At 49.0% G+C, this 14,458-nt stretch overlaps 1 protein-coding gene across 1 annotated transcript in view; it reads left to right on the top strand.

Annotated features, from left to right (window-relative positions):
- Nucleotides 1–14,458, top strand: part of Dpy19l3 (dpy-19 like C-mannosyltransferase 3) — a 69,498-nt gene that overhangs the window by 49,811 nt on the left and 5,229 nt on the right. Inside the window, exons 16-18 of the mRNA XM_021651518.2 lie at nucleotides 2,429–2,511; nucleotides 10,222–10,354; nucleotides 12,844–13,002. Of these exons, the coding sequence (XP_021507193.1) occupies nucleotides 2,429–2,511; nucleotides 10,222–10,354; nucleotides 12,844–13,002 (375 nt within the window). The remainder of the gene's footprint in view (nucleotides 1–2,428; nucleotides 2,512–10,221; nucleotides 10,355–12,843; nucleotides 13,003–14,458) is intronic.

Below are 14,458 nucleotides of genomic sequence, written 5' to 3'. Positions count from 1 at the left end.
GCCCCAGGGAGCTTACTCTTTCATGTAAATAAGTGAAACAAGGTAAATGTTTAATGAACAACTTGGCAACTTCGTCTTTACATGGAATTATGAGGGCTAAACCCTGGCAAGCTCAGCATTATCAACACTACAGCTGTGAGAACAGGACAGTATGGGACTGGGGATTGACTGTGTGTGTGTGTATGAGGGCTGAGTTACTTGTTGAAATTTGATTTTTTTTTTTGAAAGCTGTTTAAGGACTTGGTGATAAGATTCAGGAAAGGTTTAGAGCAATAAAGCACGCTCTAGAGCTCTGGCTCTTAGACATCATTCCCAGGCAGGGAGCAGCATCAGTCTTCAAAGTAGTAAATGCTAGATGTGGATTGCACTTCAGGCCCGAGTCCTCAGCCCCGGTGATGCTGCGGAGGTGGCAGGTGGGCAAAGCCTGCTCTGGTGCTTGTATTGGGGCTTTGTCACAGGAAAACCATGTCCTGGGGTACTGGCCTGCACCAAGCAGATTCAGTAGCAGAGTACCTACCTTCTACCTCCTTGATGCTCAGCGCTCCTCCCCCTGTGACAGCCTGTCCTTGTCATACAGTCTTCCTGGCGAGACCCCTGTTGTAGGGGACCAAGGGAAGCACTGGGAAAGCCCCTACAACAGCCTGCACCCTGCTCCCTGAGGCTACCACGGTGGCCCTGGGGTGAGAGAGTCAGGATCCTAATGAGTTTCTCAAGAGTAGTGCGCAGGCCTTGGGCATTTGCCCAAGAATCCTCAAAATCTGCAAAGCAAGCCAGGCATGGTGGCACATGCCTTCAGACCCAGCATTAGGATGAAGAGAGAGGGGATCTCTGTTAGTTCAGTAGCCGCCTGCACTACAGAGTGAGTTCCAGGACAGCCTGGGCTGCATAGTAAGTGAGGCTTTGTCTTCAAGGAAAGAATTGTAAGCAGGGCGGTGGTGGTGCACACTATTAATCCCAGCACTCGGGGGCAGAGGCAGAGGCAGGAGGATCTCTATGAGTTCCAGGACAGCCAGGGCTATACAGAGAAACCCTGTCTCACCAAAAAAAAAAAAAAAAAAAAAATCAATATGAGGAGTCTTCTCCTGACATTAAACATTAAAGCTATTTTCTATCTGTGCCAATTATGAAGGTTTTCTCTAAGTGACATGAGTATTTATTTGAAGGCTGACTTAAGTTTTACTGGCAGTTATAATGTGGGTCATGTTCTTTTCTCTAGGATAATCCTGTCCAAAGGGAAAGTATGTGCTAGGCCCCTCCGACCCAGAGATTAAAAGCATTTATTCTGCTCTCGATTCGCTTATTGGATTGGTGAAATCCCAGCTAATCTATTGCATTCTATTAAAAAAGTGACATTAAGTGTTTATTTGCATATTATTTAAGGAGTTTCCCTCAGGATACACTAGATTTTAACATTCTTTCAGTATCAGCAACTTTAAAATTAGAAAAATATCCAACGCCCATTGAATTCACAGATATACCAAAATAATTGGAGCATTTTGTTAAGTAAAATGCCTGTATTTTGTTGATTATGAAGTAACGGGGCCAACACATTTAATCTCCAAAGTACTTAGCAGAGTGAGTCAGGAGTTTGAGGCTAACCTGGGCTACAGAGTAAGGCTCTGTCTCAAACAATCAAAATAGGAATTAATAGGAGAAGTGGTGCCTGGCCTACCATCTCTTGAGAATGATTAGGATTTAATTGATTAATGAATTAGAACTTGTGTTAGGTAAGTGGCAGACAGGAATGTTCTTTTTATACTGTGTCTGCATAACCTGAAGTGACACAAGTTGCCCCGTGGCGTTAATAACCAAGTCTAACACATTTGATGTTCCCAGAGAGCCCAGTTTGCAACCGTTCGTTCCTGATGTGACAGCGTTTCTGTTAACATATACCAAACCATTCGTCAGACTTTCAGCACCAGAACAGAGCCAGCCACCAGCGGGTCTGATGTGATGCTCCCGAGGACAGGGAGACACTCTACTGAAAGCCTTTCATGTGCTCCAGTGCCCGAGTGTAGGTCTGCACCGCATGCAAGCCACTCCGGCAGAGGCCAGAAGAAGGGGGTGGATCCCCAGGAACTGAATCACATCTGCTGAGAGCTGCCATGTGGGTGCTGGGAGCTGAGCCAGGTGCCCCTGCCAGAGCCGCCAGTGCTCCCAGCCCCTGAGCCATCTCTGCAGGCCAGCAGGGGAGGTGGTTGCTGTTAGCAGCACAGGGCCCGCGTGTAAAAGCTGACTGAGCCACACACATACACTAGCTGCAGCAGGGATGATTCCGGCCTCCATTTACCCTGCGGAGCTGAAGTGGACCTGGGGAGCAGTTGCCTTTTGTGTTTGGCTTCTGAGGACAGTCTCTCTTTCTCTGTTACTTAATCTTAGTGACAGCCACAGGGGTGCATTTTTATTTTTGTTCTGTTTTTAATTTCAGTCCTGGCCAGGAATGATGGATGAACTCTCCGAGTTGAAAGAATTCTATGACCCAGATACAGTGGAACTGATGAACTGGATTAAGTAAGAGGAACTTTACTTTTTAAGTTTAAAACTTCAAATGTCTTTCTGAAGTCAACTGTAGATCTCATTTGTTTGAGGGCAGAGTTTATTTTCCAATTGTGAAGTAACATCCTTTTTTTTTAAAAAAAAAAAATCAAGACCATGAATTTGAAGAAAAAAAAAAAAAGCTCTACCTTTCAAGAACTGTCCTGGCTGGGTGTGGTGATGCACACCTGTAGACCAGCACCCAGGCAGAGGCCATGAGTTCAAGGCCGGCCTAGGCCACATAGCAAAACCCTGTCTTTAAACAACAAAAGGATTCTCTGCAGCTACATCCCCCAAAGGAAAGAAAACACTCATTTGAAATAGAAAACAGGATCAGAAAGTGAACTCCCAACACTGACAGAGCAAGAGTAAGAGTCTCTTTACCCGTGAGGCTCAGCAGTTGAGAGCATCTGCTACTCTAGCAGAGGACCCAAGCTGGGTTCCCACACCCCACACCTGGTGTCACAGCCACTAGTTTCAGGGCATCTGGCGCCATCCACTGGCCTCCAGAGCAACTGCATCCACATGCACATACCCCCCACACAGATGAATAAACATATTTAAAAAGATCACTTAACTCACGTTAAACTTAGTTTCTACTTTTTGTTGATTTTATCTTTATAATTTTCTGTTTATATTTCTTGTTTATATTTACTTTTAATGTGGACACTCACATGAAACTGACCTTTCTTGTTTTAAAATGGCAGTTCACTGTAGGCTTCCTTGAAATGATTATTCTGCCTAAGTTCTTGGCTTAGAGAAAAATTAATTTTATTTAAAACATTTTTGTTAGGTGGGCGTGGTGGTGCCCAGCATTCAGGAGGCAGAGTCAGGCAGATTATCTATGAGTTTGAGGCCAATCTGGTCTATAGAGCAAGTTCCCGGACAACCAGGGCTACAAAGAGAGACCCTGCCTCAAATTTTAAAAAAGCAATTAATTCATTTGAAAAATAAGGCATTTTTCTTTTTGTAATTATTTTAATTATAATTTGGTGTATATAAATGCTTTGTCTGCATGTCTGTCTGGTGCCCTCAATGGTTGTGAGCCGTCCATCATGTGGGTGCTGGGACTTGAATCCAGGTCCTCTGCAAGAACAAATGCTCTTAACCACTGAGCCAGCTCTCCAGCCCACAGAGAAGATTTTCAATACAAAACAACATCAGAATGCCCTGCTGTGATACTGCTCTGGTTTTTGGGTTTCCTTTGTTTGTTTGTTTTTTCCTTTTTTTCTCTGTTTGCTTGCTCGCTTTTCTTTTCCTTTTTTCCTCTTTTTTGCCTGCACTTGGTTGCTTTTCCTCAGCCTCCAGCCGCAGAATGAAACTGGTGTGCTTCCAAGTTTAGTTCAGGGACCCTGACTCAGGAGCAGGGCAGGCTTCCCTCCCCGGGCGGCATGCCCTTGCTCGGCGGAGCAAGCTCTCCTGCTTTATGAGATGTCACCTAAGCAGCGGGCAGATGAGCCCTCAGAACATCACCTCTGTTTCCGTCACCCCGGCTTCTAGCAGCAGCCTCGTGGGTAACCCACCGGACTGAGCTCACAGGCCAGCACCACTTAGTGGTCCTTTGAGTTAGGAGGTGGCAACTGCTTGGTAGCTTAGGTCCCCTGAGCCCCACGCACGGGTTTTATAGAGACTTAAATCTAAATATCTGTGTGGCATTAGTCCAGGATTTGACTGGACAGGAGTATAATTTTTGACATATTTCTAGCAGGGAACAGCACTTGATCTTTATTTATTAACTTTAAATCATGATGGGTAAATAACGAGTAAGTAATTCTTTCCGCATTTATTGTAAATAGGAAAAGGCTATTTATTCGTATAAAGAAAAGCTAATTCCTTTTGTCCTGACTGATCACGTAGATACTCACAGCGTGTGCATCTGTAGCCAAGGCCGGGCCTCTCTGACTATATTTTTTCTATTTTTATTTTATCTCTATTATGTGCATGTGGGCCTGTGTGTTGTGTGGGGTTTCCTATAGAATCTAGAAAAGGGTGTTGGATCCCCTAGAGCTAACGTTGTAAAGCATTGGGAGCCACCCAGCATGGGTGCTGGCAGTTGAGCTCAGGTCCTCAGTTCAGGTCCTCAGGTCCTGGAAGAGCAGCAGAGGCTCTTAGCCACCATCCCTCCAGCCCTGGCCCTTTCCGTTTTTAGGCTGACCCTCTTGAAGGAGCGCTATATGCATCTTGTAGATGGTAGACCTCCCCCTGGACTAGCATCCTTAGCTCCTCACCTGTGTTCCCTGGCTATAGTCCAAATGATTGCAGTGGAGCTGAGGTTCCTCCGGACTAGCTCAGACTCAACATTATTTTCAAGTTTTCCCCTCAAAAACCTATTTAAAGCAGTATTTCTGGCTCTTCAGAAGTACGGGTGAAATGATATTCTGGGTATAGAGAAGGCAGCATGAGGCTTTGTTCCTCCCCGCTGGGGACTGGCCTTGGCACCTGAGAACACCCTTTAGCTAACGGCGCCTCTTCTGCGGCATACTCCTTCTGACTTGTTGGCTGGTCGGCTTTCATCATTGTCTTTTTTTTTTTTTTTCATCCTCAGCAACTGAAAGATTCATATTGTTCTAAAAATATTGGTTCCATTGTCATCTAATCTTGCCTCTTTTCCCTTAAAATTCCTCAAATCGAAATATTTTTTTTTTGTAAAAATAGCTACTTGGCATGTTTGTAAATTAAGCTTAAGTGATGATGAATGTATGCCAAAGTAGGGTCTATTTAGACACAAAATATGTTTGTTTAAATCAACATTCAAATCAGCTGTGGTCGGCAGGCTTTGGTTCTCACTGTAAGGGAATACATTTAATATTCTTATTTGTTTAGGACTAGAGGTTGAGCCTGGGGCTTCATGCACACTAGGCAGGCATCATTCTACTACTGAGTGCCATCCCCAGACCTCTGTTTGACTTTTTATTTTGAGGTGGGGGTTCTCACTAAGTTACTGGGGCTGACTATGAAGTCCCTCTGTAGCCCAAGTGGGCTTTGAACTTTGAGCCTCCTGTCATGGCCTCCCTGGTAGCCAGACTTAGAAAGCCTGGGATATGTGCCACTGTATCCTGCTTCAATATTCTTTTAACCCTCTCTGATTTCTCCCATCTACTTTGGCTCCCTAATAGAGACTGGCCACAGGTCGTGTATGCCGCCAGGAGGAAAGACTGCAGCTGGGGCCCAGCACGGTCACGGAGTGGTCCCTGCACTCTGGCCATCCTGACTGATCTGTCCTTGGGTGTCCTTTGTCAGTGCAGTCATGGTGGTGTTTGCCTCAGGCAAAGGAAGACTTACTTAGGATGAAACATGCAAAAAATCCAGGGGACACACCTAGCAGTCTTCCATGCTAGTGTAAGAAAAATCTGTTAACAAAGTGTGAGGAGGAGGCTTACCAGGCAACCAGTCATGCCCCCCAGGGCACCCCCCACCCCATCCCAGGCTCTGATCTGTGGGAGCCACACACCTGCTCTGGGCTCTCTACAGGTTGGCTGAGGACTTGTCAGCCGAGGACACTGAAAGTTGCTACAGCCTTGGTGGGCGTTAGGGACTGTCCCATCTTCTAAGGGAGCCCAGCTGTGGTTTCATAGAGGCTAGAGAGACCCTCAGGAACCTGCTTCCTGATAGGGCTCGTGAACGGGGCTGACTGAGGTGCTTGCCTGTACAGTCCAGCAGCTTCTGCGTGAGCATCAACAGGGCACCAGGGTACATATGTGAGTGCTGGTAGCTGTCCATCATGGCTGCCCCTTCAGCACAGCAGGTGGGCTTCTGTGCCGGCTCTGCTGTCTGTTCCCCAGGCTCTTCATTCCACCTCATGGTTTGTAGAACTCCACAAGTGTGCTCAGAAGCTGTTTAAAATGGAATGGAATGGTCAGTTTACAAAGCAGGCCCATCTACGTGGAGGGCAGCGTCAGGAAGCTCAAATATTCAAGGCTGCCTAGACTACAAAGTCAGATCGAGCCAGCCTGGGCAGTTTAATAGACCCAAGCCTGTATTCCTAGCACCTCCTCAGGGAGGAGGAACCGTGAACATCGGGCGTCCCGGGGCATCCTCGGCGACCTAATGAGCTGGAGGACAGCCTGGGATGGATGAGACCTCATCTCAGCCAACCAGCCGAAAGAATGGGGCCTCTCTCTCTTCCTCTGTCTCTCTCCCTCCCTCCCTTCCATCCTGTCTTCCTCCCTCCCCCTTTCCCTTTCTTCCAGATGGGATCTTGCTCTCTGGGCCTAGACTTGTGCCACAACTCTAGGCAGATTTTAATTCTTTACATTTGTATAAAGACATGTTAGCCTGCAGGGACTTTTTATGGAGGCCAGGTCTCTGGTCATACAGCCTCAGCCACCTCTCCATGAGCGGGGAGGCTGGCACTATCTCTGCTTGGAGCCCAGCTGGACACCTGGCTGCCTGCTGCCCACCATGTGCTCACTGTGGTGTGCGTTTCCTCCCAGTAGGCGCTGAGGTGTGCCCTCCTGACACTTGCGTAGGTGCAGAGATTGGATTCCTGGCTCCTCTGCCTTCTTGTATCTCTTTCAGCCAAAGCCAGGTGGTGCCTTGACGGGCTTTGGGTGTGACTAGAAAGCACATTTACGTGAGCAAGGCTGAAGCAGCAGCTGCCTGGCCAGTTCATGCTTTGTGCTAGTCTATCCTGGAATGCCACATTTTTGCTGCCTGGAAAGTCTCTTATGCAATTAAGAAAGATGTAGATGGGACTATTTTGAGGAATGTCATTTTAATTGCTTGCCTTTCGGAGATCTTCACTGCAAGTAGTCGCTACAGTCAAGAAGCCTGCCGTGTTCGGAATGTTCTCAGCACAACTGAAGAGCACACACTGAATTTCCTTTGCTTTTAATCAGGGTAGAAAGAATGTCTGTGTGTTTTAAAGATAATGTTGTCTTAGTCCAGACGTTGGGTGCTGGTGAACCTCTTATTAAACGTGTCTGAGTGTTTGCCTGCCTGCACGGAAGTGCACCAGGCCTATGCAGTGTCTACGGAGGCCAGAAGGGGACATCAGGTTCCCGGAACTGTAGTTACAGACCTGCGTCCTCCGGTGTGGGTGTTAGGAATCCCACCAGGGTCCTCTGGAAGAGCAGCCAGTGTTCTCAGTCACCCCAGCCCCACACCTTTATAGTTAATGAATCATTTCTCCCATCTGCATAATTTTGTAAATTTTTTGAAATGTTCAGTTTGTCCATTAGTTCAGTGGTAATTCACCTGTTGAAGCCTTGCACTTCAAGACACAATGAAATCAGGGCCGCCTCTGCCTCCTGCTCCGCCAGACACGGCTCCTTTTCCTGTGTCTTCTCACCCTGTGTCAGGCAGAGGCTGTGTCTCCGTGGGCTTACTGCAGTGTGGTGGCTTAGACCACTGAGAGGATCCAGCGGGAATGAAGACTGGCCCGGGGAAAAAACAGCTCTGCTCTCATTCATATTTATTCCCATTAGCAACTGTGAGACAGTCTAAAATTCAGACTGTAACTAAAGTTTAGACTCTGAACGCAGGGTAGGAAGATAGACGAGGTCCAGGCTAAGTGTTAAGTGCACATTAATTGAAACAAACCGAATTTCCCTGAGTGCTTGCCCATGGAGTTCTCTGCCTTTATTTAGACCCTCCCAGTCCTTCAGAACCCTCCTGCTCTGCCGACCATGTGGGACCAGTGTCAAACTTGCCTGTAAGATCAGATCTGGGGGCAGAGCAGGCGTCTATCTGTTTTGTGTTCCCGAATCTGCCTGTTACAATGCTGACAACCGCGGCAGGCCGGCCAAGCTCGTGCTAAACTTTTCTCTCTGTTGGAATCCAGATTTTAGACTTCAGTGAGGGTGAGGGAGGGTGCAGATGATGTGTCTGTCATTCCTTCCCTGCTCATTGTAATTCCATCCGCTCTTCTCCCCTCACCCGGGAAGTCTCTTTGGAATGCAACCATAGATGGATGTCATCGTTAGGAAGAAAATCTCGAGTTTTTCTGAACGTAATCTATCTGTAAGTGTCACCACTTGAAGCAGAGTGTGTCTTGCCCCCAGACATCCGTAGGCCCTTGCTGGCCTGCATCCAGGCTGTATTCTTAGTGTTAAGTTGGAATAAAGAGGAACGTGACGAGGCGGCCCCGAGCCCCGCCGCGGAGCCGCGGAGCCGCGGAGCCGGTTGCAGTGCAGGCCTTGCTGTCCAAAGACTGCAGCAGCCTGCTCTGGCTCTGTTCTTGAATTTCCAATAGCCTTCAAGAGTGCCTCCATCATTTCAGCTCCAATCACCAACAGCTCGTATTTCTTTTCTTTCTAGTCTTTTGTTTTTGTTTTTGTTTTTTTTTTTTTGAGACAAGATCTTACTATGTAGCGATGGCTGGCCTAGAACTGGCTCTTTGAACCAGGCTGGCCTCAGACTCACAGAGATCCACCTACCTCTGCCTCCCCAGTGCTGGGGTTAAAGGTGTGTGTCACCACCACCTGGCCCCTCCTGTTTCTTAACTCAAAGATAAACATATCTTGGGATGCTCCTGGTGAGCATCTGGGAAATATCTCTTTGGGGCAGAGGCCTGGTGCCCCCAATAACAGCTCCTGGCTTTTGCCAGATAGAGGGGACTAAGGCAGCTACTACGGCTCTTGCTTTGACCAGCCGTCTATCAGCCCATCCCCCGAGAAGCTGAGACAACAGGATGGTGATTTTGCCTGGGCTACATGGTAAAACTCAGTGTGAAAATTTTTAGAAGAAGAAAAGATCTTTCTCTCCAGGGCCTAGGAAAGGGGACATACCTTCCATGTGGCGTATGCAGAACGTTTCCATATCAGAAATAATGCACATCCTCTCTTAGTGATGGATTTTCTCTTTAGAAGCTTCTTCCCAACTTTTGCATTTATGGTTACAGGGCTTTTTTCTCTACATGTCATTTCCAATAATACCAGATTTTATTTCTTTACATAATTTTGCTATTTTGACCCCATGGAATTGAGTCATAATTTCCCTGACCTCTCACTTACTGTTTTTATTACCATTTCTTAAACTTTTTTGTGTATGAGTTTCTGCGTGCACACACACACACACACACACACACACACACACACACACACACACCTTCTGCATGCGTTGCTTGAGAAAGCCAGACAATGGAATCCTCCTGGAATGGGAGTTAGTGTGGGTTGTGAGACGCTGAGTGGGTGCAGGGCACTGTACCCCTAGAGCAGCCAGTGTCCTTAACCACTGAGCCATTTCTCCAGCCACAGGTCCTTCCATGCCTTGCTCTCAGCCACCCTTTACTTTAGCTCAAAAAGCAGCTGCAGGTGCAGAGATCTTTTGTTAGACCACACCTCTCTCTGCCCAGTAGCAGAAAAGGATGGTGCAGAGATGCTGGACTCAGGAGCTGGCTACCTGCCTCTTAAAACAGCCCATCATAAAAGACAACCGTTCACATGGAAAGCTAACACCCCCACCCAGGCCTTCCTCCTAGTGGACAGAAAACAGATAGGAAGCGGGCCGAAGCTGAGGCAGGAAAAGCTTGCGTTTCAGATGAGCCTGGGTGACATATCATGAGAATGTGTCAAAATAAGTAAATAATTAAAGTGTGCATAAAATATCTTGGCTGTATGTCAGTTCAGATCATTTGTGCGACCCCTGATTCTTCATACTCCCCTTCAGAGCTGGGTAATTCTGAGGGGGAGATGTCATTTTGGAAATCTTGGTGTTGGAGTTAATTCACACTCTGAAACCTCGTAGCTCTAACACACCAAGAAAGGCTGTGTTTGCTGGAAGCATGCAGTTGCTGGCTGGAGTCAAGCTGTGCACAGGACGGACCCTAACCAACCACCCACACTATGAAGACAAAAGCCTGCGAGAGCGGACCCAAGCGGTGAGGCCCATCTTTGCCTGTGCTTGCTTCTCCGTGCCCTGTGCTGCCCCCGAGGGTAGCAGGCAGGCCTCCCTGTGCCATGAGAAGGGACCGCATGCTACCATCTCCAGCCTGTGGTTTAGAGGAAGCCAGGACATAAGGGCATGGGCCTGGCATCTCCTGACTCTGCCTTTTAAGGGCTGGGCACAGCACATGCTCCTCTTAGGAAAGGGTTGAGAGGAGAAGCTCCTGGGATGTGGGAGGCAGCATTTAGGATGTGGGGAAGCCTTGGAGCTTGTGATTTTGGAAGGAAAGGAACAGAAGGGAGAACATAATGGTTATGGCTCATAAACCAGCCCTGGGCCATTTCTGGTGGGGAGGGGAGTGGCAATGTTGGGGGTGTTTACTGTTGCTGGTTGTTTAAAAAGATAATAATACAGTCACCTGCTTCAGAGTTCAGGGAATACAGGAGGGAGTGGCTGAGCTGTGTTCACCTCGCCCCTGTACCCTGTTACTCGCTGCCTCCCCAGGAGGCAAAGAGCATGCCTGCCTGTCTGTCTCTCTGTCTGTCTGCCTGTCTGCCTGCCTGCCTGCCTGTCTGTGTCTGTGTGCATATGCACACTTGAGTGTGGTGCCCACAGAGGCCAGGAGAGCATCAGATCCACACTGAAGCTGGAGTTAGAGGTGGTCATGAGCCTCCTGGTGGGGGTGCTGGGAACTGAACTTGGGTCCTTGAATTGCAAGAATAGGACGTGCACTTAAGGTCTGAGCCATCTCTCCAGCCCCACCCATTCTTCCTCTCACAAAGAACTACCGTAGTCCACCCTCCTTTTTCTTGACACTCCATTCCGGAGCTGACTGTACCAGTGCAGTGGCACTGTGCAGACGGACCTCAGGTGAAGGCGAGCCCTGGCTACTGAGCCACAAGCTCAGCCCCTCCTGACCATTTTGAAAGCCAAATGCTTCATGTGTGTGTGCTGTGTCTTCAGTCGTTTAGGCCACTTATGTCATACAGAGTGGTCGAGAGAGGAAACCTGTATCTGCACAGTGTCTACTGGTATGTCAGCACTGAGAGGAGGTGTTATCAAGGCCCCTGTGAACATGCAGATATCAGTGCCGGCCAGCACTGGTGCCCAGTCTTTATCAGCAAGAATCCATACTGATCGGTGCTTCAGGCTGCTGCTTTTTTTTTTTGGAGGAAGGGTCTCACTTTGCAGCCTCAGACAAGCTAGCCTCATACTTGTAATCCTTCTGCCTCAGCCTTCTGAGTGCTGGGATTACAGGCCTGTCCTGATGTGCCTGGCCTACACTAACCACCACTTTTCCTTTCGGTTCCCTTGTAATTATGTGTAAAGTGTGCTTTGGGGCTTCGCTAGTTGCTAGTTGTGCATATGTGTACAGGTGCTCGCAGAGGCCAAAGGCATCGGATCCCCTGGAGCTGGAGTCACAGTTAATTGTAAGCCACCCAGCATGGGTACTGGGAACTGAATGCTAGTCCTCTGTAAGAACAGCGTACACTCTGAGCCATCTCTCCGGCCCCTGCTTTGCAATATTGTTAAAGAGCTAAAGAGGTTTTCATCTGGCTGAAGTGTTAGCAGCTCGGCCCATATCTGGTTCCATTAGGAGTTACTCTGCAGTGCTACAGAAAGACGGCTGTGCGCCGCCCTCTCCCAGTGGTACCGGATGGAAAGCCCTAACCATGGAGGTCCCAGGGACACCAGCAGTCACCTTCAGTCAGGACATTGAGTCTTCTCGGCCCAGGCTGCCTCTCAGACCTCAGCAGGCGATAAGGGCAGATCACCCAACCATCTCCCCTTCCCTGTGGATGTCTTATCCTGAATCAGGCCCTCACACAGTGTCGGATCAGGGCCGCAGAGGAAGCATGCTTCTCTCGGCCCTGTGCTGTGCCCACAGCTGCCTTCTCCCAGAAGTGTTTGCTTAGGGTGCATTGTGGTGCACTTGAAGAGGGCAGGGCAGCCCTGGGGAAGGCTGCTATTGCAGATTCCCTAGGACATTCCCCAGGGAAGAGGTTGAGGTTGGTCCTCCTGGGCCAGCAGGACACAATGGAACAGCCACAGAGCAGCAGGGCCTGCTCCAACCAAGGCCAGGGGCCTTGCCGTGCTGGGAAACCAGGTCTCCCTCCTAGACACACATGTGCCCAAACGGTGCCACCAGCCTGCTTGTTTGTCCTGTTGACTCAGCCAGGTTTAAAATCCTCAGAATTATAAGATGATAAACATATTCAAATCTGAAAGTGACTCAGTCTAAATCCGAGTGCTGCTGGCGCTATGCTGCATGTGTTCAGTGGGACTTCTTTCCCCTCTTCCTATTAAATAATTACAATATCCATTTGGAAATTCTCCACCCCCCGACTACTCCAGACTGTGACTGACAGGACAAGAGTGGCCTGGGCCGCAGGGGATTGGAGCGTCAGCTCTTAGCATCCCCCCAAGGGATGTTCCCTCTCCTCCTCCACCAATTCCCTGTCCTGTTTCTACCTCATTCTGAAGGTTTATCAGATATATGCGAAGAGGTCCCCAGAGGACGTGCACGCACTCCTGAGGTCCTTCGGTGCTGACTTTGTGATCCTGGAAGACAGCATCTGCTATGAACGCCGGCACCACAGGGGCTGCCGGCTTCGAGATTTGCTGGATGTCGCCAATGGACACGTGAGCAAGTTGCTTCTTCATCCTGGGAAGCTTTCAGAGAGGGTGGAAATCCAGCAGGAATTTCAAGGGATGTTGATCACTTTAAACCATGTGGATAAATGACATTACAAGTCAGACATTTGTAGAGGTCCTGCTTGTCAGTGAGAGCGGGCTCTGGGCCAGGGCCCGGAAAGCTGCAGGTTCCCAGTTTGCCTCAGCTAGAGCACCGCTGCCGTGGGCAGGTTTGCCTGATATAGCCCTGCGTAAAATTTCTGCTATCTGCAACACATCTGCCTCCAAGCACAGTGCTCCAAGCACACTGATCCTTTTGGCACATCTTTTAAGTATCAGGCAGTGGGCCACCCCCTTTTCCCAGGCCCCGTGGCCCACATCCTGCTCCCCCTCGTCCACCATCCATACACAGCCTCGGGGTAGCTAATCTTGCCCTCCACACAGAACAAGCTGTGTCTCCCTTGGAGCTGGGCCAGGTCACAGGAAACAGGGTCTTTGTTCTTGGGGGATGTGATGTAACCAATGCTATAAAAGCTGACAGTGGAAACTAGCCTAAATCCAAAACCAGCCTGGGGTGCAGAACTGGGACTCAGATTCTTGCCAAGGAAAGTAATCAGCAGCCACTGCCTTGGATCCAGAGGGTGCGCAGAACGCACGCGTGTGGCAGGCCTGTGCGTTGCTCTTCCTCGTGACACCTGAGCCAGGGAATTCTCTCCAGTTGCTGTAGTTCTTTGCGTTTAACTTTTGTGGACAGGACAAGACAGTGTGCTTCTAGGAACGGTGGCTCAGTCGGCGTTTTAGTGCTGTGACAAACTCCAAGACTAAAAGCAGCCTGGAGGGGAAAGGGTTTAACAGCTTACAGTCCACCCCAAAGGGAAGGCAGGGCAGGAACGGAGGCAGACACTGCGGAAGGACCCTGCTTAGCAGCTTGCTGTCCATGGCTTCCTCGGCCGCTTTCTGTGCCGCCCAGGACCTGCCCCCCAGGAGCAGCACCAGCCACGGGAGCCTGCTCCCTCCCGCAGCGCTCGGCAGATGCCGCGTTGACTTGATTGAGGCAGTCTGATGCTGGCGCCCCTCAGCTGAGGTTCTCTCTCAGATGAGTCCAGTTTTACCAGTTGACAAAAGATTAGCCAGGGGGACACCTGAGTTCTGGTTCTGCTCTGTTAATGGCGACAAGTCTTATGACACAGAATTCTCTTTTCCAGCCTTGGAGGGAGGAGAGCGAGATAGATCATCTGATCTCTGGGTGGTGCTCACACTGAACTACCGTTTACCTGGTCAGCATCACTTCTCTAGGGAAGCCCAGGACCTACCTGCTTTTTATTGGCTTTATAAATGTGACTTTTTTTTTCCCAGTGGCTGTGGTGACAGATGCTTTCCGTGTCAGCATTCATGAAGCTAGAACAGGGGGATTAGGAGTTGTAAGCCAGCCTAGGCCAGCCTAGCTATGTAGTGAGGTCCTGTT

The sequence above is a fragment of the Meriones unguiculatus genome, chromosome 14, assembly GCF_030254825.1.
Source record: "Meriones unguiculatus strain TT.TT164.6M chromosome 14, Bangor_MerUng_6.1, whole genome shotgun sequence".
In the NCBI taxonomy this organism is placed as follows: Eukaryota; Metazoa; Chordata; class Mammalia; order Rodentia; family Muridae; genus Meriones; species Meriones unguiculatus.
The sequence above is the reverse complement of the archived record's forward strand: the minus strand, read 5'-3'. Positions and strand labels throughout refer to the sequence as shown.